We start from the raw sequence: 22,866 nt of genomic DNA, 5'->3' as shown, positions 1-22,866 counted from the left end.
AATCCTAAAAGGCTTATTTGTTTCCTTTTGGGCCCAACTAACATTATTGGGCTCCAAATTACAATCTTGAGCCCAAAATAATTAATTACTTTTTACCATATTAAAATTTTTATTTGCCAGCAGTTGCTTTCTTTAACGTTTCGATTGAGCACTGTAAAACTAAACTTTGCTTCTGTCTGTGGTGGACAAAGTCGTCGGAAAATTCCAATCTTGTTTACCAGAAAGAAAACAAAACCGGTACAATCACATTGAGACAAAAACAATTACTACTGTGTATTTTTGGGACCTGCTATGGTTTTTTTTTTCTTTTCAATTTAATAAAAGAACACATACTCTTTGGGAACTTGTCGTAACTCCGAATCTCAATGTCACTCGTCAGCCATTGCTGTCCACAAACGTTTAGAGAAAATAAATCTCCTTTATTTTAGGTAAATGTCATAGTTAAAATCTATTAAAACCATTGTAAAGAGTGGTTTCTCTGTTTTCACGATAACAATGAAATATTGTTTTGAATGATAACACACTTCAGGTAACAAATGATGTAACATTTGAACAAACCCACTTAATTCAAAAACTAGTTTATGTCGTTGCATCAAAAAGTAAAGCGTGTTGTTCAAATGTTACATCTTGTTGCACTAAACAACCTCTTGGTAAAAATCACTCCACTAATCAGAACTCTAATATATCCAAACCAAATAAAGAAGAATAAATAAAAGTTGACATTGAAGCTATTTCTCGATTCGAAGGGAATCCAAAGAAATGACGGAAGCAGCCAAATATTACCACCCAAGGTAAAAGAAAACAAATGGGGCACACGTGTTTTCACCATTTTCAATCTTTTAGGTCTATCCATTTAATTTTAATATTTTCACTAATTAAGAGTCTTTTATGTTCGTCCTACAAATACCAGAGGTCAGACCCATTATGGGATGTGTTGTACACTTCTTCCTTTTGATTCTCTCTGCCACTCTCATGTGACACAATTATACCATTTTTTCTTTGATATTTTGTACAAAAAACATAACATTATTTTCTCTCTATTTTCATTAACTCATTTCTGTATTTTTCATTAACTATAAGAAAGTACAGAAATAAATATAATACGCATTAAAATGAAGAAATAATAAAACGAGAGAAAAGGTTTAAGGAAAGGGAAAGGGTTAGTGTAGTGTTGACAACGCCACTCTTGACTCTCTTTCTCTTCTTCTTCTCGAGATCCTGAAAATGTGACTGACAGATTCTTCAACTTCACTCTCTTCTTCTTCCATTCACTGAACTCAAACCACCCCCTGTGAGCTATGACCCACCAAACCCATCAGCGTCGTCGCCGTCGTCACTCCGCCGTCTGTCACCGTCATCCTTCTTCCAAACCCACCACTGGTTTCTGTGCCACCTGTCTCCGTGAACGTCTCTCTACCATCGAAGCTCTATCTTCCTCTGTCTCAGCTTCCACTGAGCTCCGCCGTGTTCGCTCCTACTCTGTTCGTGACGCATCCGCTTCTGTTTTGGACCAGCCACGACGCAGATCGTGTGATGTTAGGTCTAATCACGACGACGATGATGATGATGAGCTGCTAAAGAGCTCGATTCGATTCCCCATTGTACCGGATTTGATAGAGGATGAAGAAGAAGAAGATGATGAGGGTAAGAAGCTCGTTGAAGAAGAAATCGAAGATGGAGAGCAGAAGACGATGAAGGAGTTAATAGATCTGGAATCGAGAAATCAACAACTGAAGAACAACGGCAAAGATTCGGTTTTTAGCAGAACACTCAGGAAGTTTTCACTCAAACATCATCGAAAAATTCCAGATTCCGGGAACAGTCTTGGTCGTCGTTCATGTGATGTAGATCCTAGGTTGTCTCTTGACGCAGGTCGAGTCTCTTTCGACGAGCCTAGAGCTTCATGGGATGGATGTTTGATTGGAAAGACATATCCAAAGCTGATACCTTTGTCCTCTGTGACTGAAGACGTTAAAGCCTCGCCGGAGAAGATAACCGGTGAGAAGGTAGAGGAAGATGAGAAGAACAATCCAGGTGGGACAGCTCAAACGAGGGATTACTACTTGGATTCACGAAGGAGAAGAAGCTTTGATCGATCATCGAGACATGGTTTGCTTGAAGTTGATGAATTGAAAGCTATTTCTAATGCTAAGGTATCACCTGAAACTGTTGGTTTGTTTCATGGAGCGAAGTTGCTTGTTACTGAGAGGGAACTTAGGGATTCGAATTGGTATTCTATTAAGAATTACAAACCGGAGAGCTTGGAGTTAGGTTCTAAAGGTGTTGGTTGTGTTGCTGCTGGTGAGGTGAAGAAGCAGGATGGTTTTGGGTTGAAGAAGAGCGGAAAGAACTGGTCTAAAGGATGGAACTTTTGGGGATTGATTCAGAGGAAAACTGATGTGGCGAAGAACGAAATGAAAACCGAGCAAAGTTTGAAACTTGGAGGAAATACTATGGAGGGTTCTCTTGCTGAGTCTTTGTTGAAGCTTAGGAGAGTGGCTAAAGGAGAAACCAATGGTGATGTCAGTGAGAAACTCATAAGAAGTTACAGCGTTAGTGCGAGAAAGTCTTGTGATGGTATGTTACGTGGTGCTTCTATTGTTAATGGCTTTGAAGGTGGAAGAAGCTCTTGTGATGGTCTATTTCATGGCTCTATAACTGGTGTTGAGACTGGAAGAAGAAGCTTGTGTGAAGACGGAATGTTTCATGGCGTTGAAGGCAAACGGAATCATCTTCTCCAGAGTGATGACAAGCTTGGTACTTACTCGCCTGACAACCTCAGAAATGGTATGGTTAGATTCTACTTGACGCCATTAAACAGCCATATGACAAGCAAGTCCGGTAAAAGTAGGCTGATGAATTAGTCTGATCTCTGATTGTTCAGTTCATGATGGACTATATTCAAACTGTGTTGTAATTAGCAATTACCCTTGTGTGTTACTTATTTCTCCCACTGTTCTATAGATATATGAACTAAAATCATATGACCATGTTGTTCTCTCTTCTTTTTCCTTTTCTACTTTTTATGTGTATTAATGCTCTTAAAGAGTTCAATACAATAGTGATTTTGTTATAAGTATTGGCTCTGATCACTACTAGACTTGAAAAGTCAATAGTTTCAAACCCAAGGTATTGGGTAACTTTAATGGGGGCAAAAAGCATCAAGTTATATTCCAAAGGGTTTAAGCCAAAACATGAATCAAGCCACCAATAAAGGACAAGAGCTACTTCCCCAAGAGCAAGAACATCAACCAGTATAGTACTTTCAGCTATACGTAGACAGAAACACTTGTACGAGTGGTTGAATCCTTAGTCTAACTGATACACACCCTAAATTACACACAGCTTTTTTATTTATCAAAACCCTATTGCACTTCCTTATTCAAGATTATGCCCTTTCTCTTGAAGTTCAGTAATAACCTCATTCCTCATTCTCAACCACAGTTTCTGAGCCTCTTTATCAAACTTCTTCTTCTCCATTTCCTTCTGGTAATTATCAGCCTCACCTTCGGACTCAACAATTCCTTTCGGTCCAATTGCAGTACCAATCATTCCCCCCTTTGCAACAAAATCCTCCATAGCCTCTGTATCACCAGGATAAGGAAACTCACGCCGCTCATACAAATGAGCCAATTCTCTCTCTTCCTTTGGTCTTGGCTTCAGCGTCCACCAACCTAAAGGAGACGTTTCATTGTAAATCCAAGCCATACCAAAGATTGTGTAAGTGCATAGCAATGCTTTTCCCACTTGTTTCCAAAAGAACATATCGTCACGCCCTAATCCAACCTTCTTCAAGTAGTTGTTAGCATCCATTGACTTCAATGCCTCTATTCCTAAAATTACCAAAACAATTACCAACCGAGTCAAAAATGAGCTCAAAAGATTTCGTTCAGGCATTTCATCGAACACCTTATGTGAGACCGCTAACTTAAGATCACACCAACAAGTAAAAGCCGAAACCTTTGACGAAACCCACGATATACGGAGATAAAAGCGAATATAGGACATAAATTTTATGGATCTATCCCTATAAATTTCATCCCAATGCGGGGAAAAAGATAGAAGAAAGAGGAGATTCGATCGGGAAAACAAGTAAAAGGATGGTAGAAAAACATCTCACCAGTTTTAGCCTGTTGAAACTGTTTCCGCACCATCTTCTTCTCCGGGGAGCTGATAGCTACGAGCAAGCTTTTTGTACGATGATCAACGAGCTAAGTCCAGCGACATTGGAGCCTGAGAAAATGAAGAGAATTTCGATCTCTATAAGTGCTAACACAGAAAAGCTCTACTAAAACTTGCCGTTTAGGTAATATTGGGCCTATAAACGTTTTGGGCCTTATTATTTCTATCATCAATCCAAAATGTTTACAGTTGTTGTTTGGACTTTGTGGGCTTTGTTAGGAACTTAAGTAGAACTTAATGTCTAACCAAGCCTAATTAAATTAATAAATTTCGAATAACAAAATTATGTTTCTTTTGAAACGAATTCAATAATTGGATTAGATGAGCTGTTATATAACAACCAAGAAGTAGCTTTTAGCTTTACCCTTCAAAGTTCAAAGGAATTATATTTTTTGTAGTCAATCATATTCTTTTTTTTTCTTCTAATTAAACAACTCTTCTTCTACTAGTTTCAAACGCAAACGCCAACCAAATTGGATGTTTTCATTGCGTTTGACATTTGCGTTTACAATTAAGCTTATGAGTCTGTTTGAAAAAGAAGAAAAAAAAAACGTGTAGGCAAAGGTACAAAAATAATCAAGGTCATAGACGTTATTTATATAAACGTGGTTAGTTTACACACCAAACAAAAGTTGATAAATTAGACAAGTTTAGCACACATACACATATAGTTAAATAGACCAAAAAATAAATAGATGTATAAAAGAGCAAATGTGGGTGAGTTTAGTTAGATGGAGGATGAGGTTAATTACTTAATCCTAAATACGGTTGAGCCACCAGATCACCTAAGCCCTTTTGACCTGTAAAATCTCGTTTCTTGATCTTCAATTTTACTGTCGAAATATTTTGCTATTAATATATTTAATCTCTCTACCTTGCTCGAATCATATTAAGTAGAAGCAAGTCTTTCATCTTCTTTTTTCTTCTTCCGGTAAGTTGCCTTCAACGATCTTACATTTCAGGACTCTTCCTTCAACCTAAGAAGTAAAACCGACGGCTCATCAATTTGCTACAATACCACAGCTAGCTTTCTTTTCATTGTCCACACACACTAGTTAAAACCATCACAAACATCAAGACACAAATACTTTGAGATTAATGGAGATTCCAAGACGGTTTTGTATATGCGTCCTAACGTTCTTTGTGTTCGTTCTTCTGTCGCCGACCACCGTTCACTCCATAATCCGACATTACAAATTCAATGTAAGTCTAATTCCTATATATACATATGTTTATATATGTAAGGTGTGTATTCGCACACAATTGTATTTTGCGAAGTTCGATTACCAACAATGGAAAAAAAGACAAATCATATTATATTTGTCTCCGGTATATGAGCAGATTTTGCGCTTAAAACGTATAGTACTTTTTTATAACCTATAGTTCTGCATGCAAAAAAAAATGTCTCTACGTACGCTTAGATGATCTTATCTAATAGTTGTCATCGCATAATATTGATACATGCATGAATAAGTAAGATCATGCAGTATGTATTGAGCGCATGATTGAAATGTGTGCACTAGGTGGTGATGACGAACACCACGAAGCTGTGCTCGTCGAAGCCTATAGTCACCGTCAATGGACAATTTCCGGGACCCACCATTGTTGCAAGAGAAGGCGACACTATTTTGATCAAAGTTGTGAATCACGTGAAGTACAACGTCTCCATCCACTGGTGAGCAACTTCAAACAAACCCATTTTAAGATATTAGTGAAATCAGTCTCTTTCTTTGATTAACTTTAACAATGTTAGACCCAACAACTAAAACTAACAATAACGGTATAGGCACGGGATTAGACAATTGAGGACAGGTTGGGCAGATGGACCGGCTTACATAACACAATGTCCTATCCAACCGGGACAGAATTATCTCCACAATTTTACATTGACGGGTCAACGAGGAACCCTATGGTGGCATGCTCACATCTTGTGGCTTCGTGCTACGGTGCACGGCGCCATTGTCATCTTGCCTAAGCTCGGTGTCCCATACCCTTTCCCTAAGCCCTACAAAGAGAAAACCATTGTCCTTAGTGAGCTACTACCCAAAATCCAAACATACCTTTCTTTAAAGGATTATCTCAGCAATTACAATTATTCTTGATAATATATAGGTGAATGGTGGAAATCGGACGTGGAAGAACTCATAAACGAGGCTTCAAGAATAGGAACAGCTCCTAGTGCTTCGGATGCACATACCATCAATGGTCATTCAGGCTCCATCTCTAATTGTCCTTCCCAAAGTAATCATTTACCAATAATCCTAAATTCATAACCACTTTTAATTAAGTAATTATTTCTTCTATATTATACTTTTATACCATCAAAATTATGACACAAGGATGATCATATACTAATACAAAATGTTCCGTTTCTCTTTTGATAATATTGGTCCTTTCACTTGTAGGTAGTTACGGTTTACCAGTGAGAGCAGGAAAGACATACATGTTAAGGATCATCAACGCGGCGTTAAACGAAGAGCTCTTCTTTAAAATTGCTGGTCACGTATTAACCGTTGTGGAAGTTGATGCTGTTTACACCAAACCGTATAAAACTGACACAGTATTCATAGCCCCGGGACAGACTACTAACGTTCTCTTAACAGCAAACGCAAACGCTGGTTCAAATTACATGGTCGCCGCCACAACATTTACGGACGCTCACATCCCATACGACAACGTCACAGCCACTGCCACCCTCCACTATATCGGTCACACTTCCACCGTTTCCACCTCCAAAAAAACCGTTCTCGCATCACTTCCACCTCAAAACGCAACATGGGTTGCAACCAAATTCACTAGATCACTCAGGAGCTTAAACTCCCTCGAGTATCCAGCTAGGGTTCCAACAACCGTGGAACATTCCTTGTTCTTCACGGTAGGTCTTGGTGCAAACCCTTGCCAGAGTTGCAACAACGGTGTTCGCTTAGTGGCCGGAATAAACAACGTAACGTTTACCATGCCTAAAACCGCTTTACTCCAGGCTCATTTCTTTAACATTTCCGGCGTATTTACCGACGACTTCCCGGCGAAACCTTCCAATCCGTATGACTATACCGCACCAGTAAAGCTCGGCGTTAATGCTGCGACGATGAAAGGGACAAAGCTTTACAGGCTTCCATACAACGCGACGGTGCAAATTGTTCTGCAGAATACAGCAATGATCTTGTCCGATAACCATCCGTTTCATCTTCACGGGTTTAACTTCTTCGAAGTGGGTAGAGGTTTGGGGAATTTTAACCCGGAAAAAGATCCGAAAGCGTTTAACTTGGTGGATCCGGTAGAGAGAAACACCGTTGGAGTTCCAGCCGGTGGTTGGACTGCCATAAGATTCATCGCCGACAATCCAGGTAATTAAATACAATTTAACATAATGCCTAGAATTTTTTTTTTATTAGGAATTTTTTCTTCTTTTCTTTAATGCATAAAAAAAGTTGTTATAATTTAGTTTTTGGCTTTTTCAATTTACGAATTGTTTTTTAGTGTTTATTATTCGGTCCAACTTTCTAAAGTATTGATTTTGGGGGTAATTAATTTGTTTATTTGGTTACACATATGAAGGGGTATGGTTCATGCATTGTCACTTGGAGTTACATACAACTTGGGGATTAAAGATGGCATTCGTCGTTGACAATGGTCACGGCCCTGACCAGTCATTGCTTCCTCCACCCGCTGATCTTCCCAAATGTTAGAATATATATGTTTTTCTATTATTTGTTTTACTTCTTTTTTTTTTGTGGAAATTTTATCTATAGATAACTTTTTGGGAAATAATTGATGTTGTTTGGTGGATGACTCACAATTTTTTTTATATGTAATAAGAAAAGGAAGATTATTTTCATAATTATTTTTTTCGGACAACGTTATTCTTCTGTTTTGGCAATTTCTTTTTTTTTTTACTAATTTCGTTGCAAATTGTCAAGTAGATTTACCCCAAAGGGACACCAGACGGTGCTTAACGGAATTATAGAAGATTATCATTATAAATGCCAAATTTCACGGATCGTCTTTGACAAAATCAAAAGGTTTGGTCGGTGTTCCTTTGAGGTTTTGGTTAAATGATTTTTTTTTTTTTCTGTTTATCATTTACACACGAATATTGTCCAATTAGATCGTCAAAACTCAAAACCTCTAGCTCACTATTAGACTATATTTCTTTTAGCTTATTTTCCACTCGATTTCAACATGTCATAACCCTCACATCTTGGAAGTCCCGAAAAACTCCAAGATATTCGAATTTAAAATTTGATAAAGACACTGCTGTGAAATATAAATTGATAGAGAAAGTTGATGTAGCATATTTTGGGAGTGTAAGTTGTGTAACACAAGAGGGTGTCGTATTGAACATATAAAACGCAGATGTTGAAGGTGAGCTCATATGTAAGTTATGTAACCATTTGATTGGCTACTTCTGTTTGTTTGTTTCTTTCTTTTTAATAAAATATAGTTTGTTCAAATGAATAAACAATTATTTACGTGTGCATATAATATCGAGCTATACTGGAATCACAATTTCCATGAAAATATCATAATAATAATTTTATATATGAGTAAATAAACAAATTGTCAGGGAATTGATTCCAAAAGATTTTGGATGTTTCACCCATTTCGCAAGACGTTTGCCCCTTGGTGCACTAGAACCTCAGTTTGATTTTTTAGGTTCCAGATTAATTAAACAGATTTCTGTCTTATTCCTTGCTTGAAATAATTAATTGACTAATATAATAACGATGTTGGTATGTAAACTAATTAAAAAGTAATTATATTGGAAGATTTCTATTAATGGGAAAAAGTTGTTTGGAGAATATTATTAGTTGTACCAAAAATGGCAAAACCTACTATTCAATTATGAGTTGCCATGCCTCTCCAACATTTAGACCTTCCCCTGCATATACCTCCTTGAAAGTCCAAAGGGGCACTAAGAATCCCGAGATTAATATAATACCGTAATAAGAAACTTGATTAAATCATTAATAGGCCAAAGTAAACATGCATATATTACAAAAATTCTGACAATGAATACTTTATATTTTTTGGCAATCTGGCGATATATCTTTTTTATTTTTTTTTAATAAAATGTTAAATTATACTTAAAAGAAAAAATGTCGGTTGTACAACGAGTGCATCATGGTGTTTAAGAGACTAAGCGGAGAGCTATACTTTACAAGTTAACTACTAGAGTTTAACTACTAGAGTTTAATCTGGTAATATATCACACATCATGCATAGAATTAATTTAACAGATTTTTGGGGTTAATGAATTAGTTTAGCTGTTTTTCATATATGATGAAACATGTGCAAAAGATTATAGAATTGACGATTTCATTATTAACTAGTGGTGTGATCACTTCAATATCCTTTTCATATGAAATGACATACATGATTCCAAAGTGTTTGGTCAATCCTTTTTTGGCAATTGACTAATCCCAAAGCATGTATTTTCTTAATTATATTTAAAGTAATATGTCATATTTAGTTTAAAAAGTTTTTTGATAGGATAACGTATTGAAGAAACATCGAATTAGATACAAAAAATAATCGTAACTGAGAAATGTAGATATGACATATTACTCTATATATATATTAGCCGTAACTATCACTGGAGATGTACACTGTAACATATAAATGATTGGGGGACAAAGGTTTTTCTCTAATAGTATATGATCAAGGTTAATTAAACATTCTGAACTGGATTAAGGTGATATAATATACTACTCTCTAAGTACGGTATGGTACCATTACCGGCCATGTAACACAAGCTTACCGGTTTAAAAGACATAATCTATTTGACTAAAATGTAATTAATTAATTAGGGCTCCCTAAACACTGTTATTAGGAAATGCGATCCGTGAAATGGGGAATGTTATGTTGTACGAAACTCGGTAATGGATTTCTTTGACATGTTCCAAGATTCTTCATAAAATAAAATAAAATCATTATGGTGTTTTGAATAAAAGACAACTCATGCGATGGTCAACTACTGTGATAGAAACTCACCAATAAAATCAATTTGACATTCTTTTTGAATGAAATTTTGTTGCTAAGGGAATAAATTAAGAGATGCATGGTATATTTTAGTGATGTACCATTTAACCATCTTGTAAAATATACTCATTTCTTTTCTCATTTATTATAAAGTTTATATAATGCATTATTTGATACTAATTATGTATACTTATTATTTTTTTTTATTTTTTTTAATGTATACTTATTTCTTATGTTTAAATGTTTATTTCCTTAAATTTAATCAAAAAAATATGTTTCAAACATCGATCTGATTAATTACAAATAACCTCCATAGAATCTGTGCTTTAAAAAGACAAGCAACTATGATGATCATTAACCAAACCGAACCAAATTGGGAGCAATCGGAGATCTCACGTGTCCACTTTTCATTAAATCATAATGAATAGATCTAACGTACAGTATTAAGCCACGTTAACAAATCATAATGGAGAAGACAGATTCCTCGAGATCTTAAAAAAAACAGAAAAGGAAAATAAAAGAAAACAGTAAAGAGAGAGAGAGAGAGAAAGAACCGACCAATGATAATGCAAAACGCGGATCTCACGTGGACCCCTTTGTACAACTTGGCCATGAAAGTTACCGCTGATCTCGACCGTTCATTTGGCGGCTCCTTTTCCCTCATCTGACACATAAAATCCCAATTTGCCAATATTATACAAAATGTACGTAATCAGTGAAAATAAAGATTATAAAAGTATACAGAAGCACGTATATGTTTGTTGTATATTAGTTTAATATGAATGTTGAAAACTTGGTATTGTTTTTTCAGAGGCATCGTACACTCCCACAAAATGTCAACTTCGCGTATTTAAATTAATTAAATAATTATCATACATTGTTTTTGAGTTTTTTTTCTCCCTTTTTTGTGCCTCAATGTCAATTATTTTGTATTTCACAATTTATCAGAGTGTTCACCAGCATTATTATTTTGTAATTATATCGTTCACGGAATTTTTCTTCGATTCATTTTATTTTCTTTCTCAAAGTTCCAAAATTATATTTTTCATGTCTTTCCGTGTGACCAAATCAAACACAAGAATTTACGATTTCATCATTAATCGATTTACATTTAGTTCGAACTCTAACATATTTGTTACGCCATTTATACTAGTGAATATGTAAGACAGTTATAACTGTAAAGTTCTAACTATACTAATTACTTTTCCATTGAAAAAGCTTAAAAGTTTTTAGGGTCCAATTAAGTAGCTAAAGTTTAATCAAAATGATTTCAAAAGTAGTAGAAAAATATGCAGTTTTGTTTAACCGGTGGTGAAATGATGATTATGAAATTAAGAAAAAAAAATGTTTATGATTAAGAAAGAGTTTGTAACTATGTATAAGGAGTAAAAGTAATCTTGATTAGGAAAATAATTTTAAAATTACAGCAAACAATTTAGTTTTCATTTTCAATAATAGTGAATATAATTAAACAATTTATAAAATAAAATAAAAATAGGAGAAATTGAAAAATGGACCACATTTGGTGTATAGATAGACACGGACGGTAGTGAGCAATTTTTTAAGCGGTTCATAACCACTTTATTTTAAATTTTAATACATGTTTTAATCATCTTTTCTCATTTCAAATATCTATTTGAAGCGTCCGTTTAAAACTTTCAACCATTTTACCCAAAACTGTTAAGTCATGAGTATTTTTAACTATTAAGCAGGAATATTACTATGCAAGGTGACAAAAAAATAGAAAGAAGTAAAAAAGAGAATCAAATCTTAAATTTTAAGAAGAAAAGAAAAAACAGCATCAACCAAAAATAATAATTTATCAAGGACAGAACTATAAGAGCCCAAATCATCACCTCCTTTCTCTGCCTACTTCTCTCTTTTTTTTTTAACTCGAGAAGTTTATAATCTGGTTTCTGATTTTAGTTTTCTTTCCATTTATGGGTTCATTTGCTTCTTCTTGCACGTTATAGTTTTCCTAATTGGGTAAGCTCCAAGGTAGCTTCTTCAATATTAATTTCATTTTTTTCATTTTCTGTAGCCATATGTTTATTTTCCCGAGAAATATTATCCACACCCAGATCTTTAAATCTCTTTTAACTCTGAGTCTCTGATACTTAAATACCACTCATGCTGCTTATTAGCTCCACCAAATCTGGAAAACCAATAGATTCTTTTTATTTCTTCTGCAAAAATCTCAGAGCTACCCTAAAAATTCTCTCTTTTTGACTCACTTACCAGATCTCCACTAGATTTTACTCAATTCTTTTTCAAAAGGTTTAAACTTTTATAGATTCCTTGAAGTGGGTCTAAGCAATGCTTCAGAGAAATTCCGATGATTTCTTCTCTAACCAAAATAAAAATGAAGTATCATTTGATAGTGATTTTTGTGTTCTTCTTTTGATTCTCTTATCTCTTCCTTCCCATCAATAAACCCAAAAAAATTAATATCATTTTTGGGATCTTATTGATCCCAAAATTCGTAAATCCGTTGACCTTTGTCGGCATGATTTGTTCTTACTTACCGTAAAAAAAACAGAGCTAGGTTTTAGTTTTCGGACATGGAGGTTATGAGACCGTCGACGTCACACGTGTCAGGTGGGAACTGGCTCATGGAGGAAACTAAGAGCGGCGTCGCAGCTTCTGGTGAAGGTGCCACGTGGACGGCGGCAGAGAACAAGGCATTCGAGAATGCTTTGGCGGTTTACGACGACAACACTCCTGATCGGTGGCAGAAGGTGGCTGCGGTGATTCCGGGGAAGACAGTGAGTGACGTAATTAGACAGTATAACGATTTGGAAGCTGATGTCAGCAGCATCGAGGCCGGTTTAATCCCGGTCCCCGGTTACATCACCTCGCCGCCTTTCACTCTAGATTGGGCCGGCGGCGGTGGCGGATGTAACGGGTTTAAACCGGGTCATCAGGTTTGTAATAAACGGTCGCAGGCCGGTAGATCGCCGGAGCTGGAGCGGAAGAAAGGCGTTCCTTGGACGGAGGAAGAACACAAGTAAGTCTCTGTTTCTTCTTTTACACAAAAAAGAAAGAAAAAATCTCTGTTCTTTTCCGGTTTATTGGGAATTGACATTAAACCGGAATTAGATGGTTTTATACCGGAATGGTGAAATTTAAATCTACTTAAAAATCAGCTCAGTCAGTGGTGAAATTGACATAAATGTTGGTCACTAATCATGCAAGGTAGTAAAATAGTTAAACATAAATCAGTGACATGATTGATTGGAAAAATATCCAATATTTAAATTACTAGTTAATGACAATTTGATAGTATAAATGTATAACACTGTGGTTGTATATAACTTTATGAAAATATCTTAGATTAGATATTTCTCACAATCGGGCTATTTCTAATTTGTTTGAACAAATGCATTGCATAATCGTAGTATGATTTATGCAACACTGTTTAGCTGCAAAATCTTGCCTAATCACATATATAACGCATCAAACCTACAAAGAACAATTTATTTGGGTCAAGATTGTATGTAGATATATTTGATTCCATATTTGTCACAATTCAGGCTATTTCTAATGGGTTTGAAGAAATATGGGAAAGGAGATTGGAGAAACATATCTCGGAACTTTGTGATAACGCGAACGCCAACACAAGTAGCTAGCCACGCCCAAAAGTACTTCATCCGGCAACTTTCCGGCGGCAAGGACAAGAGACGAGCAAGCATTCACGACATAACCACCGTAAATCTCGAAGAGGAGGCTTCTTTGGAGACCAATAAGAGCTCCATTGTTGTTGGAGATCAGCGTTCAAGGCTAACCGCGTTTCCTTGGAACCAAACGGACAACAATGGAACACAGGCAGACGCTTTCAATATAACGATTGGAAACGCTATTAGTGGCGTTCATTCATACGGCCAGGTTATGATTGGAGGGTATAACAATGCAGATTCTTGCTATGACGCCCAAAACACAATGTTTCAACTATAGCTAATGAAGATCCATCTCTCTAATTAAAAAGTGTAAGTTAAATTCTTAATTTTTCATATGGACGAAACAATCATATTTGGCAATTGTATAATAAACGTCCATTGTTTTAATTCCAAATTGAAATAGTTAATAAAAGTCTCTTGACAGTGCCTAAGTTATCTTTGAGTAAAATTGTTAGTTAAGTTTCAAATGGTTGCAAGTTGCAAATTAACAAGTGGTGTGACAAAATGAAAGATAGGTGATGCCAAATTAAAACGATATACAAGTGAAGCCAAATTATATCGTCTTTAACAGCTTACGTTATACGCATATATACAACATAACTCCAACTACTCATCCACTTCACTTCTGGACCACCGATACGAAATGGGCTGTCACAGCTTCACATCTAATACACACAAGTTCATCAGCGGTTTAAGATTCATGAACATGCTTGAAGCGTAAACCGAGACTAAACCTAACAAAACATCATCATATGTGTTGTGTACGATAGACAAACCCGATCGAATTAGCAGATGTAAGAAGTGCTTAAACAAATCCTAAACAGTGCCAAATATGCAAATGGTGGTTGTGAATAACCCCTTTTGAGAAACACAACAATAGTCTAATTCATATCAGCATTATCATATTATATAGTATGATGCATAAAAAAAATATTAAATCCGATATTGTGCAGTGTTAGTTGTTGAGGGAAAAAATTAAAAAAATATGTTTGTAATACAAGTTGCAGGGAAAAAGGTTCAAAGACACAAAGTTGGCCATCTCTAACTTAAATATCCAATATTTGTCGTGTAATGTTTGAATAATGTATAGATCACAATATGGCATTATTCGTTGTTCGTCTCAATCAACCAAACTATTCTTTCAACAACCACTTGAAGTTATAACAACGGACAATGTTTGAGAACAGTGCAACTAATTAAACTTTATAGTCCTTAATTTTTTCTTTTATTTTTTCCTTTTTCTAGACACGCTATAGATAGTCTGTAGGACAGTAGACACTATACGTATTTTGTTTTTTTGGTATAACCAAAGAATTTTGGAATTCAATCAACAAAAAGGTACAAATTATTAATTAGCTTTTAAAACAATGAACAAAAGCTATCAAGTAATTGAATAATCAACAAAGATTAAAAAAGATATTTTCTTTTAAAAAAGCTTTTACAAAAATAAATTACTCAGTTGCAAGATTTATAGTCTAGTGGTTAGGGTTGTCAATGTCTTACCATCCCAATTAAAACTCGACACGGAAAGTAAAATGATTAATTAATTCATCTTAACTAGTTCTTATAGATTTTGTTTTTTGGGACAATTTGGGAGATGATCATATAAAAACCAAGGATAATATAATAAAATAAGTGGTACATTATTTTCTGAGTGTTTAAAGAAAACTTTACGTATAACCGAAACTTGTATAAAATGTAAAAAGATGATGTTATGTCAAAAAAAAAACACTTGACTTTTGCATGTCAAGCCATCATACACAAAAAAAAATTAAAAACCCCAACAGAAACAAAACTATAAAACCCTAAAAACTAATAAAGCTCCGTAATTCAAATCATATCGTTTTCTTCCCTGAAAGCTCCCAATTTTCAACTTGATTTCCCGATAATCTCCAATTAGGAATATTAAACGGGACTTGATATCCCATAAACGGGTTAACATTGAAACCTGCAGACCTCGATACAACCTGTTCACGATTATAGTATGGTTGTTCTTGCCTCTGCATGAATTGAGTACCATCGTTTCCCTTTGACATCATCAAGCTTTGAGTCAAAGCCAAGTCGGTCCACTTCTCCATGAGATTTGGGTCCATTTGAATCTGACCATCATGAGGTGAAATCAACGAGAAACCCATATTATTGAAATTATTAGGGAAGCCTTGAAACTGTGGCTGCTCATGAAAATACTGTGGCATGAATTGTTGGTCCATTAAATTCTGCGGGAATGGTGTGTCCATGGCTTGATGATTAACCCTAAACATACTACGCTCCTGTCTCGTTACAGCTTCATTTAACTTGCTATCCACGGCACAGAAAATCCCATGTAGTTGCTCTCGTGAACACTTGTCTAGCTTCTCCTCCCAACTAGAATACTTATTCTCACGCTTCACTCTCTTTTTAGTCACCACCTCGTTTCCTTTCCCTACATCGTTGACGAAAGTCTCCACGTTGGTTTCTTTCCTGCAGCTGGTCGACACTGTGTCTTTGTACTTGCGTATGATGGCCCTGACTTTGGTCTCGTCCTTCGGCCATATCTCTGGCTCGGAAATCACCACATCGGTAGCCTTCGTGGGACCGTAGACGATGAGACATGTCTCGACGCCGCAGAGAGTTGAGAACTCTTGTGCCTTCTTGTAAAGACTAGCTTTCCTCTTCTTGTAAGTTGTTATCCTTGTCTTATCGTTCGCTATCCTTTGTAGGTCGACCACTTTCGGAACCATCCTTTGTAACCTGAGTTATTGTTATATATTACAAAAAAAAACATATAAACATATAAACCTTTTTCCCAAAAACAAAAGTACAAATAAATTGAATTGATATGTTTTGTAAAATACTTTGTTTATAGGCGTTTTGTGAATAGTTGGTCTATAAACACTCAAATTATGATCAAAACAACCCAAATTAAAGGCGTTTTTTCTATGCTGCCTCAATCCCCACACAAACCATAGGATAGAGCGAAAGAATTTTAAAATTACACTCACGAATAAATGAGAAAACGCAAAGCCAATAGTCAAAATCCGAGAAGTAGGAGCTAGCTAATTCTCGACACCCTCAAAACGAAATCAATCCCACAACAGAACAAATGAAACATGAAATACCTTAGAGCCAGAGCAGAATTAATGAACAAATGTAGAAATTGTTTATGGAAAAGATAGTATCCTTACTTGAATATCAAAGCAAAAGTTTCAATGAGATTTTATACCAAAACCGATTTTTTGGAGCTTCTGTCGGAATAAGGGTGAATCAAGCTAATATATGCGAGATTTTATATATTGAGCTTGATTAGGTTTGTGTTTATGGAAGGTTGTCAAAGATCACGAGATATGAACATTTAAATGATCATGAAAGTTTAGGAAAGAAGAATTAAATTGGGAATATTTAGTTTGCCAAAAGGGAAAATATACTAACTTGAAGATGCTTACCAAGAAAGACAAAAATGTTAAACACAGTTAAATTTATTTCTTTCCTTATTAGTTAGACGGTTTAATATTTATACACTTATTGTAATCTTGTTATATAATAGTCACCTTTAACGCCGGCAGCTCTTAGGGCCGTTGTTGTACTACTTATCCGTTGTATGCCGAAAAACTTTCTCGATTCGATTCGTTTTTTATGGATATGGGTAGCTTTAGGTTGTAATATGTTTCGCTAATATAATCTTAACATTAAAACAAAGAAGAAAAGAAGAGAAATGAATGCTAGTAGTTCTTCTGTGAGTATATATTCAAAAGATTTATCCATCTCTATACAGTATATTACAAAAGAATGAGTTGCCTTTACAAGTTGTATAATTAAACAAAAAGTCCATTAAATAATGATACAACACAATGTTTCACCTGTTATGGATCAAAAAGAATTCTTAACACATTTTCCTTGTGGCGTACCGTACCTTATGTGCAGCGTTACTTGTTTTCGTCATCATGATTCTGTGTGTTAGTATCATCAATGTGTTAATTTTCTGCAAAATAGTAAGCATTTGGTTATAACATAGGAATATCAAACACTTTTCTGATCATCTATGCTTTCTTCTCCATTTTTGAATTACGACTAACCTAAGACTCTGTTTTCGTGTTTTGTTGTTTGGATCTCCGCATTTTGCATTTCCTCTATTACTTTCTTGGATTCTTCATCGTCTTCTCTACCGACTAAACCAATATTATGGTGCAGTGATTCTAAATTAAGCTCTAGTTCCTTTTCCATAGCTTCTCCAACTTGCTCATCAAGTTTCAGAATCACTTCATCATTCCTCTCACTAGCAGCTAAGTCATTGGCTACTGCCGCGGTAATATCTTTATTGATATCTTGAGAGACGGTGTTTGAGGAAGAGGCAATAACATCGTCTTGCTCTAGTTGCTGGGTGATCTCCAATGTTCTTGGTGATATCCCTTGGGAAGAATCTATACCACACTATTCAATAAAAACAAAAGTGTCAAAAGCAATTACTAAAACTTCAAATCAAGAACCAACAACAGAGGAAGAAGCTAGTAAAATTTATTATCTTAGTAAATGGTTATGGATAATCACATATTCAGTGAATCATTGGTGGAGTCAGATTTGTCTAAAATGTCAAAGATGATTAGAATAGAAGGTGAAACCTGTTGAGTCCATGTTTGTGAATCTTGTGAGTTTTGAGTGTCAGCTAAAACTACTGATTCTTCCTCAACATTGGCTCTATTTTTGTATCCTTGGGGCGTTTCATCATTAAAATCTTTCAATACCTCTGTTTTTTCTTCTTCCTTAGAAATCTCCTGATCAGTTGACTCATCTAGTGGTGAGTTATTACCATCTTGGACTTGCAGAAGTAACACATCACTAGCATTTTCTGCGTTTCCACAGGCCTCAACATTTCCTCTATTTTTGTATTCTTGGGTTGATTCACCACAAAAATCTTTTAATAACTCTGTTTTTTCTACTTCCTTAGAGATCTCCTGATCAACTGACTCATCTAGTGGTGACTTATGACTATCTTGGACTTGCAGAAGTATCACATCACTAGAATTTTCTGCGTTTCCATAGTCTAAATCAACCAACTGTGTATGAGCATTGCTCGAAGATGCTTCCAAGACATTATGAGTCTTCTCTTCCTCTACTAGCATTGCTTTCTCATCAGCACTTTTGACTAATTCCTGACCATTCTCTTCCCTTACCACACTTTCTAGTAATTCTGTAGAAACTTGTCCCGGAGAACTCTTCAAATCACTTTCTGTTTCTTTTGTTGTTTCCTCAGTAGACTTGTCTAAGTTTGATTCTTCTTCTTCTTGTACCTCTCTCTCAAATGATTCTATAAAGGGTGTGTCCAAAGAAGCATCCAAGAAGCTCTTAGTTTCCTCATGTTCTCCTTGAATGCTATCCGACGTTTGATCTGTCTGCTGATGATCAATGATATCAAAATCAATAATCTTAGGAGATCCACAAAGATCATCATTTTCTATTTGTTGCATATCAGCAACTTCTTCATCTATCAAATTCTCCATGGATAAATCAAGACTAGTCAGAGGTCTCTGGTCAGTTAATTCTCCAGTCAAACTATTCATAATCTCCGAGTTGACGCCATCGATCGAATCCAAGATTGTTTCAGGTTCTTCTGTTATAGACGACAATGAGGCACTTGTATGGAACAACATACCTTCAAATCTCCCAGAACTTGTAGGCTTGGACACATCACTGGAACTAGAAGGTGTCTGCTCAAAAATCTCTTCACTTTGGGTTCTTCTATCTAACAATGACATATCATCAACTGTTATAAGGTCTTCATCTACCACACAATCCTGATCTGGTTTGGCCTCAGGTTTAGTACTTGGCTCACTATTCTCCTCTTTTGATCCTATTCCACTTCTTGATTCATATTGATGAGACATCCTCTTACGTGATTCTTCATCGCGGACGATTTCTCTGTCAATATCTGTATCATAAATGTAAGATTCACCACCAGTAGACCAGTCATCAAGCCAATCAACTGTTGTAGGAGGTGAACCAATCTCTGAAACCTCAACTTGCATATCCGAGGCAACTGAAAATGTTCGACTGTGCGAATTTCCACATTTGCGAGCGTAAAACATGTTGTTATCATCTAGTCTTGGCGCTACTATACCTCTAGGTAATGTGCTTGGAATACTATTTCTTGCTTGATTCACAAGATAACCGGGATTGTTGTCCATGGATTGGCATATAGCTTCCCTGAGCTCCGCTTTGTTTAAACGGCATAGTTCTGACTCACTTTCTTCTGAACAACTTGAATCATCACATTCTTCTTTGTTTGAATCTGTCTCATCATTCATTTCTACCTCTTTTTCTTCGCTTTTTCGACTCACAACGCTTTTATCATCGTCTTCTATTGTAGCTTCTTTTCCATTTAATGGGAGATTTTGTTCAGTATGATCAATATATTCATTCTCCAAATCTGTAGACAAAACAAGTACATTAATATTCACAGAGAAAATACAAACACCAAAATTTAATTACCAGAAAATGTTAGAGATATAACCTAAACGTTTCCTAGTAGTTGAAATGTCTGAAGCAGAAACTGGGCTGTTCATACACTGAACATGTTCTGGTGAGAACAGAGAAAAACGACAGAAGCTCTCATGACGACAAAAGAACAAATCTTTTTGATTAAACAATGAAAACTCTTGATCAAAGCTATCTCCAGTAAGATTAGGTCTTTCTTCTTGAGGATCATAAGGAATGTCAAAAGGGTTTCTTCCTTGTAACATCACAGAAGGAGCTGAGCCTGGAATCTGTAATCCTTTAACAGTAGTACCATCTGATGAATTATTTCGACGTTTTTCAAGTGAGTTCCTCGAAACCGTAACGTGAAGGTTGTTGGTGTTGTTCTGTCTAGGGCTAGTTGTTTCTTCAGCTTGAAGCTTATTCTTTTGATCTAAAGCTAGTCTAAAGCGTCTCCTCGCTCTTCTTCTAGCGATTAAAGACTCTAGTCTCTTATTTCTCTCAATCTCTGAAATCCCATGCTCATTAGCATTACTCATCTCCTGTTTCATCTCTACTTTACCATCTGATTCTCCATATTTGATCTCACAGTTGCAAACCATTGGTTCTTCAACGTTGAGATGACCCAAATCACGAGAAACTCCCTCTCCAAGAAACTCCTTCTCTTTGTCTTCTTCTTCCTCTACTACATTGGTTTCTAAAGCTTTTGGAGACTCTTCGAATTGAGGAGTACGACCAAGGAGATCATTGTAAAGAGAAGTCAAGATAACTTTGTCTTTCTCTTCTTCGCTTGTCTGTGAATCCCATTCTTCAACTTTCATTCGAGCATTTCGTCTAACACTTCGTTGTTGTTTTAAATGGCATCTCTTTTCTCCTCCACAACTCTTCTTTGGCTCTGAATACGAACTTGAGAATCTTAACCCTAGCTTTTCTCGGGCATACACTAGAGCACATGCAAGAACCGGTGATGTATAGATCAAGAAGAAGAACAGAGAAGGGAGGAAAATGTATAGCACGAGTAAAAACATTGAAACCCCTGACAAAACCGGGTGGTTTATCATGAATTTGATGCTCATGTTCATCGAATATCCAAGAATTTTCCATAATATAACGATGATCTCTTTCGTGTCAATGCCCATTTTCCATATAATCTCAAAAGATGAAAAATTGATATGAAAATCAATTGAAACAAGATCCTTTTTTTTCAGAGATCTAGCAAAGAATCTGGCATCAAAGAAAAAAACTGATAAATGGAGTATCTAAATTTAGAGAAGTTATATCGTCTGGAGATCCTCTGTTTCAGGATGTTAATTTTTCTTTCTTTCTTTCTATTGTTTACTTAAGAGGGAATTTAAACGACAAAACAGAAAAAAAAAGTTTTGTTAGTTAACGATTTTTTTTTTGGGAATGTGACACGTTTAGGCACTTTTAGAGAATTTTATTTCTTTTGAGGCACTTGTCAGGGATGAGGCACTTTTCCAACTTTTTCATTAAACTTTTGACCAATTTGCCCCTGAAAATTAAAAAATTATAATTAAAAAAAAAGTTTCATCTCTCCACGTTCCTTTTTTTTCCTTCTTCTTCGTCGCTTCTCTCTCTCTCTCTCTCTCTCTCTCTCTCTCTCTCTTCTCTCTCTCTCTCTCTTCTCATTATTACTTTTTTTTCTTTCCTTGCAAAATCAAACATTTAAGAGTTTATCAAAATCAAACATTTGAGAGTTTATGGAAAACCCAAGTTGGCAAATTCCAGTATTAAATTTCATATCCATTTGATCGCCTTGTTTGGTACAATTTGATTATTTCTTGATAAATTGATGTTTCATTGAACGTCTAACCTTAAAAGCATATTCTTTTACTTATGAGAATCACTTATTTCCACATGGTTACGTTTACATGGACAAGTTATCATGGAGACAAACTAGCATCATTTTTTATCTTCTCTGTCTTCCATGTTTTTTTTTTTTCATCATTTTTATTTTCTTTTTCAAAATCATTAATCATGGTGGTTCTCTATAATTCTTACAAATCATAGAAATTCTGAGATTATCTCAAAATTCTCTATCATAACTTAAAAACGAAGAATATATTAAGAATCAACAACAGAACATTGCTGCTACAATTGATCTTCTTACACGCTTTATATACTTAAACTTGAGTACTTGGACACTCATCAATGGACAACTATGCTTCAGATGTGAGTTACTAGATGACCACTTGGACTAGAGTGCTTGGACACTTATCAATGGACAACTATGTTTCAAATGTGAGTTATTAGATGACCATTTGGACTTGAATGCTTGGACACTCATCAATGGACAACTATGCCTCAGATGAAGTTACATCGACAATGGCCTTTTTGCTGCTACTCGCGTTCTCAACATCACGAACCGTTTCAAGCCCAGATTGCTTAGAAGGTAACTGATCATGGTTAACATCCTCACTTTTCATTGTAATCGATGACAGAGATTCCTTAATCAAGGAGAGAAATAAATGGAACCAAATCAAATAATTGTTGAGAGACAGGGAAGATGATGATAAATCATATGAAATTGGGTTTTTAGTTTTGATTTGGAATATTG

The 22,866-nt window shown here is 35.6% G+C and overlaps 6 protein-coding genes across 8 annotated transcripts; 3 read left to right on the top strand and 3 right to left on the bottom strand.

The window, feature by feature from the left end:
- The first annotated feature begins 931 nt into the window (after window positions 1-931).
- AT5G58930 (hypothetical protein (DUF740)) lies at window positions 932-3,107 on the top strand. Its single transcript, NM_125283.4, has one exon. It carries the CDS (start codon window positions 1,299-1,301, stop codon window positions 2,862-2,864), a length of 1,566 nt encoding a protein of 521 aa, NP_200701.1. The 5' UTR covers window positions 932-1,298; the 3' UTR covers window positions 2,865-3,107.
- A 40-nt stretch (window positions 3,108-3,147) lies between these two features.
- AT5G58920 (homeobox prospero protein) lies at window positions 3,148-4,264 on the bottom strand. The gene is made up of 2 exons (NM_125282.2): window positions 4,121-4,264; window positions 3,148-3,833 (listed from the first exon to the last, which is right to left on the bottom strand). The coding sequence occupies exons 1-2, from the start codon at window positions 4,152-4,154 to the stop codon at window positions 3,379-3,381; spliced, it is 489 nt and encodes a 162-aa protein (NP_200700.1). The 5' UTR covers window positions 4,155-4,264; the 3' UTR covers window positions 3,148-3,378.
- Window positions 4,265-5,010: 746 nt separating this feature from the next.
- On the top strand, window positions 5,011-8,030 carry LAC16 (laccase 16; the record flags this gene model as incomplete). 3 transcript variants are annotated; one of them, NM_001345328.1, is made up of 6 exons in its annotated part: window positions 5,011-5,385; window positions 5,706-5,857; window positions 5,969-6,213; window positions 6,295-6,423; window positions 6,588-7,529; window positions 7,741-8,030. In NM_001345328.1, the coding sequence occupies 6 exons, from the start codon at window positions 5,281-5,283 to the stop codon at window positions 7,869-7,871; spliced, it is 1,704 nt and encodes a 567-aa protein (NP_001330402.1). The 3 variants fall into 3 exon arrangements, with proteins under 3 accessions (NP_001330402.1, NP_001330401.1, NP_200699.1); NM_001345329.1 differs by having other exon boundaries at window positions 5,281-5,385; window positions 5,709-5,857; window positions 7,741-7,871; NM_125281.1 differs by lacking the exon at window positions 5,011-5,385 and having other exon boundaries at window positions 5,712-5,857; window positions 5,990-6,213; window positions 7,741-7,871.
- Window positions 8,031-11,880: 3,850 nt separating this feature from the next.
- On the top strand, window positions 11,881-14,291 carry AT5G58900 (Homeodomain-like transcriptional regulator). The gene is made up of 2 exons (NM_125280.4): window positions 11,881-13,171; window positions 13,698-14,291. Exons 1-2 carry the CDS (start codon window positions 12,726-12,728, stop codon window positions 14,116-14,118), a joined length of 867 nt encoding a protein of 288 aa, NP_200698.1. The 5' UTR covers window positions 11,881-12,725; the 3' UTR covers window positions 14,119-14,291.
- Window positions 14,292-15,676: 1,385 nt separating this feature from the next.
- Window positions 15,677-16,561, bottom strand: AGL82 (AGAMOUS-like 82; the record flags this gene model as incomplete). The annotated part of the gene is made up of 1 exon (NM_125279.1): window positions 15,677-16,561. One exon carries the CDS (start codon window positions 16,559-16,561, stop codon window positions 15,677-15,679), a length of 885 nt encoding a protein of 294 aa, NP_200697.1.
- A 976-nt stretch (window positions 16,562-17,537) lies between these two features.
- AT5G58880 (LRR protein) lies at window positions 17,538-21,502 on the bottom strand. Its single transcript, NM_001345327.1, has 4 exons — window positions 20,326-21,502; window positions 18,437-20,241; window positions 17,894-18,248; window positions 17,538-17,799 (listed from the first exon to the last, which is right to left on the bottom strand). The coding sequence occupies exons 1-4, from the start codon at window positions 21,425-21,427 to the stop codon at window positions 17,792-17,794; spliced, it is 3,270 nt and encodes a 1,089-aa protein (NP_001318834.1). The 5' UTR covers window positions 21,428-21,502; the 3' UTR covers window positions 17,538-17,791.
- Window positions 21,503-22,866: the final 1,364 nt, after the last annotated feature.

Source organism: Arabidopsis thaliana, chromosome 5 (genome assembly GCF_000001735.4).
Source record: "Arabidopsis thaliana chromosome 5, partial sequence".
Taxonomy (NCBI): Eukaryota; Viridiplantae; Streptophyta; class Magnoliopsida; order Brassicales; family Brassicaceae; genus Arabidopsis; species Arabidopsis thaliana.
Note: the sequence above shows the minus strand (reverse complement) of the source record. Positions and strands in the feature narration are given on the sequence as shown.

Coding starts and splice junctions, on each gene's coding strand:
- AT5G58880 (NM_001345327.1), bottom strand. CDS start 21,427: ATGGGCATTGACACGAAAGAGATCATCGTTATATTATGGAAAATTCTT. Junction 20,242..20,325: donor AACTACTAGGAAACGTTTAG/GTTATATCTCTA, acceptor TTTTGTCTACAG/ATTTGGAGAATGAATATATT. Junction 18,249..18,436: donor CACAAACATGGACTCAACAG/GTTTCACCTTCT, acceptor TTTATTGAATAG/TGTGGTATAGATTCTTCCCA.
- AT5G58930 (NM_125283.4), top strand. CDS start 1,299: ATGACCCACCAAACCCATCAGCGTCGTCGCCGTCGTCACTCCGCCGTC.
- AT5G58900 (NM_125280.4), top strand. CDS start 12,726: ATGGAGGTTATGAGACCGTCGACGTCACACGTGTCAGGTGGGAACTGG. Junction 13,172..13,697: donor TGGACGGAGGAAGAACACAA/GTAAGTCTCTGT, acceptor GTCACAATTCAG/GCTATTTCTAATGGGTTTGA.
- AT5G58920 (NM_125282.2), bottom strand. CDS start 4,154: ATGGTGCGGAAACAGTTTCAACAGGCTAAAACTG. Junction 3,834..4,120: donor GTTTCAACAGGCTAAAACTG/GTGAGATGTTTT, acceptor TGGTAATTTTAG/GAATAGAGGCATTGAAGTCA.